The 6,255-nt window shown below is 37.7% G+C and overlaps 1 protein-coding gene across 1 annotated transcript; it reads right to left on the bottom strand.

Annotated features, from left to right (window-relative positions):
* Window positions 1–27: 27 nt before the first annotated feature.
* On the bottom strand, window positions 28–4,746 carry LOC112224947 (acetylcholinesterase collagenic tail peptide-like). The gene is made up of 15 exons (XM_024388541.1): window positions 4,684–4,746; window positions 4,290–4,387; window positions 4,017–4,120; window positions 3,869–3,910; window positions 3,740–3,766; window positions 3,537–3,608; window positions 3,344–3,409; window positions 3,229–3,255; window positions 3,058–3,102; window positions 2,939–2,974; window positions 2,657–2,737; window positions 2,403–2,499; window positions 962–1,092; window positions 680–805; window positions 28–388 (listed from the first exon to the last, which is right to left on the bottom strand). Exons 2-15 carry the CDS (start codon window positions 4,372–4,374, stop codon window positions 359–361), a joined length of 969 nt encoding a protein of 322 aa, XP_024244309.1. The 5' UTR covers window positions 4,375–4,387; window positions 4,684–4,746; the 3' UTR covers window positions 28–358.
* Between the last annotated feature and the right edge of the window lie 1,509 nt (window positions 4,747–6,255).

Genomic DNA, 6,255 nt, shown 5'->3' with positions numbered 1-6,255 from the left:
TATATATTTTATTAACTTTTCATTGACATATTACATAGTGTGGACATTCAGTGCACTGAGTCAGACAGACATAATAGAAATTAGGATGTGAATTTTATTTAATTTTATTACACAGTAGCCTATAGTGACAGACATGCCAAATGGCATTTTAATTTTAAATGGACGGTAGGGGCTTCTTCATTTGTTTTGAGAATTGTTTGGTGTTTTATTGGGATCCCCATTGCAAAAGCAGCAGCTACTCTTCCTGGGGTCAAAACACACAAAACATGAAACATGGCATATTACAGGACATGACAACAGACAACAGCTCAAGGACAGAACCACATACTACATGGGGGTGCTTCTTGCAGGAGGGTAGTCACAGAGCAGATGCAGTGGGATGTTTGTTCTATCCACAACACCAAGAGTGTGTTCATGGAATTGAATAGGAAAACAATCAGATTAGACAAAACATTGTGAAAAAACAGTGGTGTAGCTCAAATGGCACCATATTCCCTATATTGCACTACTTTTGACTAGAGCCCTATGGGATAGTGGTCCTAGTATCACAACACTTAGGGACCCTGATCGAAAGTAGTACACTATAGGAAATAGGGTAACATTTGGGATGCAGTCATGGACACTTTTCCAAATGTAGCCTAAGCATGTCAGACGTACTAAAACATCAGTGCATGTTTACCTGAGCCATAACATCAATCCATTCAGAGCCACTGTAGACGAACAGCATGCGAGTATCTCTCCTCAGGACCATAACATTTTCAGATCTTAACTCCGACATCTCGCTCTCACCATTCACAATGTAAATCTATTGTTCAATTAATAAAAAGGTAAAAAAATGTATTCAATGGAAGGTTCAAAGAGGTTAAAAAATGGATCAAACGATTAAATGATTAAGATGTTTGATATCACCCAAACATCATGATGTTATTCAAGCATAGAACAATTCTTATTATACACTTACAGATACTGCCTTATCAGCATTATGTCTTCCTGTGCCAGGGATTGGCTTGAAGGAATTTGCTGAAGAACAATTACAAAGGGCAGAAGGTCCTTTATGGCCTTTCTCCCCTCTGTGTCCTTGAATAACATATACTAGAAGAAAACACAAGAACGTTTTTTAATCAAATCAATATCTGTTGACATAATATATTGTAATGCATCATTTATACTCAGAATAATGTATATATAGTGCCATGTAAAGTATTTGCCCCATTTCTAATTTTCTCTGCTTTTGCATATTTTTTATACTGAATGTTATCAGATCTTTAACCAAAATCTAATATTAGATAAAGGGAACCTGAGTAAACAAATAGCTCAACAATTACATACTTATTTCATTTATTTCATAAACAAAGTTATGCAACACCCAATGCCCATGTGTGAAAAAGTTATTGCCCCCTTACACCCAGTAACTGGGACCCATGTCATCCAAAAAGTTATACTTTTAAATAATATGTCCATAGAACATTCTTCCAAAAGTCTTGATGATCATCCAGGTGCTTCCAGGTGCTTTTTGGCAAACTTGGGTCAACTTTTTGGTCAACATGGGTCCAAACACTGCATTCCACAGTAAGAACCTCATACCAACGGTCAAGCATAATGGTGGTAGTGTGATGGTTTGGAGATGCTCAGGACCTGGACGACTTGCCTTAATAGAAGGAACCTTGAATTCTGCTCTGTATCAGAGAATTCTACAGGAGAATGTCAGGTCATCTGTCTGTGAGCTTAAGCTGAGGCGCAGCTGGGTCATGCAGCAAGACAATGATCTAAAATACACAATCAAGTCTACATAAAAAAGGCTAAAAAGCAGCAAATTTGACATTTTGGAATGGTTGAAGTCCCGACCTAATCTTAATTGAGATGTTGTGGCAGGACTTGAAACTAACAATTGATGCTTGAAAACCCACAAATGTCGCTGAGTTAAAGCAGTTCTACATGCAAGAGTGGGCCAAAATTCCTCCACAGCGATGTGAGAGACTGATCAACAACTACAGGAAGCATTTGGTGACACAACTAGTTATTGAGTGTAAGGGGGAAATTGCTTTTTCACATAGGGGAATTGGGTGTTGCATAACTTTGCTAATTAAATATATAAAATAAGTATATATTTGGGTAATTTTAAACTCAGGTTCCCTTTATCTAATATTAGGTTTTGGTTGAAGATCTGATAACATTCAGTATAAAAAAATATGCAAAAATAGAGAAAATCGGAAAGGGGGCAAATGCTTTTCACGGCACTGTAGGCCTACACAATAATGTATTGATATACACTGAGTATACCAAACATTTGGAACACCTTCCTAATATTGAGTTGCAGTCTCTGTCACGGGAAAGAACAGGTGTTCTTAATGTTTTGTACATTCAGCATACATACAATAGATGATATCAATAATATACTTAACCTTCCCCTGGAGCACCAGTTTTTCCTGTTGTGCCCTGTTTGCCCACAACTCCATGATATCCAGTTAACCCATGCGGTCCACGATGACCTTTTATTCCCTAAATACAATATGGAGTAGTGCAGAACAACATCAAAGGAAGTTTGTTTAGTCTAACCTTTTGAAAATTAAAGATAGTTAATCATTATTGCCAAATTAATTATTTTCAGAAAAAACTGTAGGCTACAGAGACAGTAGAGACAGCAGAGACACTTTACCATTGTCCCTCTATGCCCGGGACTTCCCCTAGGTCCATCCAGTCCTCGTAATCCAGTGTATGCTTTTAGTCCTCGGTCACCCTAAACCATTAAGTATACAACTATATAATCAAAAACGTAACCATTAAAATTGAAATATTTTGGCCACAAAATGCTTCTTCAATTAGACATTTTCAATGATTGCTGTTCATTGGCATTTCTCCAAATCCAGGTTTGCTGGCTAAGGGGTTTGTTTCAGCATCTTTAGTCTTTAATGTAAGAAAATGCTGGATATTCATTCACCTTCTGTCCATGGAGACCAGGCTTTCCAGTGGAACCCTGTTAAATAACACACAAGTTGAGGGTTGAGTAAAAGTACATGTGACGTTCCAATTGGGATTGAAACTTGATTGACAACTTACCTTTCCACCTTTTTGTCCCGGGTCACCTTTCAGTCCCTTCTCACCCTGTTTATATCATAAACATCACATTTTCACATGTAATTTTAGTTTACTTGGTGCTATACATACACTATTATTGTGTTAAGTATATTATTTGTGAAACTGTGAATTATTAAAGCAGTAAAAGCTTACTTTTGAACCAGTGCGTCCTTGAGGACCCTGTAAAAACACAAATGTACATTTGTTGTAAAAGCAGCGTGAAATATACCGGTAGAACACAGCATTAGTTATTATGTGGATAATTTACCTCATGTGTTCCAGGTCTGCCAATGTCACCGAATAAACCACGCCAGCCTCTGTCCCCCTTCTCTCCCTAGCGATGAGTAAAGACAGACTAAAACTTATTTTGGATGTAGCACTCTCTATACCTATCCATTATTCAAACCACAGCTTATATACCAGAAAGGGAGCCCAATTGCATTTGAGATTGTGTCACTGACCTTTTGGCCTATGAGTCCTATCACACCAGGGGAACCATGGGTTCCCTCTTCTCCCTTTTGACCGCGTCGACCCTGCAAGACAATGTCCAGTCACATAACTGTCCCACTACTGAGTGTGTCTTTCTGATGCGTTCCAGTGTCATTATAAAAAGTCTCATATAAATCCTATGTATTGTTTTTTATTATAATGTATATATTCATACCATCTGACCCTTTGGTCCTTTGCAACCCTTTAAAGAGAAACCGAGAAAATTAACTGCATAAATAATAACTTAATAAAAATGATAATCATTATTATCAGTTACAGTATATAGAAATCAAGCGAGTACTACCTTTTCACCCTTTGGTCCCCTGAGATATTCCGTTATATCAACCTGAAACAACAGTCAGCAAGAACATATGACATACATCTAACTTGCATCTTACACTGTAAACCAACATAGTTTGAATTGTTTATGTGCTGTTTGCTATGTCCATTACCAGTAGGGCAGATGTCCGTGTCGATGGAGGAAACGGAGGAGGAGGAGGAGGAGGAGGAGACAGAAATGTTTTGCATTTCGGAACCAACCAGATATTCTTCTTACCTGAATAAGTGAATAAGGTGAGAAAAAGAATCAAGTGAACAAGGTAAGCCCTTTTTTTATTTTCTCTCTTTTAAAAAAGTTATTAATCTCATAGTTCCTTATTTGTCTCAGTCCAGCAAATTTTTATCGTCTTTTTATATTGAAAACACTACCAACAATCACTACAAACCTGATCGGAAGGATGGTGTAGCTTCTGTGAGTATGACAGTACAGCCAATGATAAGATGGAGTATAAAAGCATATTGCTTTGGCATGTTACCTCAAGATCTGAAAGCAAACACTTGCCAGTTAGTTGCAAGTCAACTCGTCAATATGACTACTGTATATCATACGCTGTGGGGCAAAACCCAACCTTAATAAGGCTAGTTTTCCTGATATCTAGCCTCCAATAACTTGTAGCATAGCCATTAGCCAGCTATTCAGAGCATCAACACAGGAATACTGCCAAAGACTGCGAAACCCCCCTACATCATCAACATAGCCTAAGATTTATATCTTATAACTACTTTCAAATGTAAATATTTCCATAAATTTTTTAAAACAACATCTACTGAATGTCTTACCTCTCTGTAAGCTCTGTTCCTGCCGTAGCAATACTGTTGCTTCTCTGATAGTCCTGATTGCAGGGGCCAATACTGTAGTTGGATCTCAAATTGCAAGCTTGCACCATATATCCACTTATCTCAATAAGAATGGAAGTGCAACTCTGGCAGTAGGTGAGTAAAAATAATTAAATAATGAGTAATACTGTTGCAGTGCCAAAGAGATGCAGTTTTTTAGCCTTCAGTTCATCGGGCTAAATTCTCCGAATCTCAAAATGTGTCAGGTTGATGCATTTGCTACATGGCTGATATGGTGGAACAATTGTAATTTGTGATTTTTTATTAACTTTTTCTTTAAAAAAACGACATCTCTTATAGTAGATGCTATTCCTGCATCTGCATCATCTGCATATGCAATCTGCAGTTCCTACATCCATTTTGACTGTTAAATTAAATATATATAGACATTGATTCTTGAAGAATAGAACTTATACATGTCTTGTGAGTTTAGTTCATCTGTTATACCCCATCAGAACCCAAAATACAAGCTTATTTTACTCCAATGTTTGTAAACAATGTCAACATAAACATACAATGTATAGCTTCAAAACATGGTTAAAACTATCATTTTGATCTCATAGATGGTCAGTCCTTGCATCCATACTGTAGCTCTTGTTTATGAATTTGAGAGTGGTAACAGCTATTAACCAAAAAAAGTGGTGGGGTGCCCGCTTTGTTATTATTTGAATTGTGGATTGCCCCTTTAACCTGGGTATTGGTCCGTCTGTGTTCAGACAGAGTGCAGCTGATATTTGGCTCGAAGCCCAGCAGGCTGTAAGGTCACTGAAGTTGTGTATGTATGACACAATCAATCACAGTTGTATATGATATTGACCTTTACACCTGGCTACCTTTAGATGTCATGTCATGCTGTGTTGAAGGAATACTGCAACTAAAAACTACCTTTAAGTATTTTATCCATTAGTCAACTGTTAATACAATCCCCCCAAATAATTAATGTCATCAAGTTTTCAAGATAAAGCAATGTCAGTGGAGATTTTTTGGTGTTGATATATCATATGTTGCAAAACGCATCATTGAAAGGTTTTAAATTCGTAGTTCTTGGTTTATAGACCAGAGTTAGACCTACACCTGGATTGATTTAAACTGGGTCTGTGAATAAATTCATTAGACCTTAATTTATGGATTTCACATGACTGGGAATACAGATGTGCATCTGTTGGTCACAGATACCGTGGATCAGGAAATTAGTCTGTATCTGGTGTAACCACCATTTGCCTCATACAGCGTCACACATCTCCTTTGCATAGAGTTGATCAGGCTGTTGATTGTGGTCTATGGAATGTTGTCCCACTCCTCTTCAATGGCTGTGTTCGATATTGTTGAATATTGGTGGAAACTGGAACACGCTGTCATACATGTCAATCCAGCGCATCCCAAACATGCTCAATGCTTGACATATCTGGTGAGTATACAGGCCTTGGAAGAACTGGGACATTTTCAGCTTCTTTGGTTGTGCAAACCCAGTTTCATCAGTGTCCGGCTAGCCTCTGGAAGCAACGTTAGCACAAG

This window comes from Oncorhynchus tshawytscha, linkage group LG26, assembly GCF_018296145.1.
Source record: "Oncorhynchus tshawytscha isolate Ot180627B linkage group LG26, Otsh_v2.0, whole genome shotgun sequence".
In the NCBI taxonomy this organism is placed as follows: Eukaryota; Metazoa; Chordata; class Actinopteri; order Salmoniformes; family Salmonidae; genus Oncorhynchus; species Oncorhynchus tshawytscha.
This window is presented reverse-complemented; position numbering and strand designations above follow the sequence as displayed.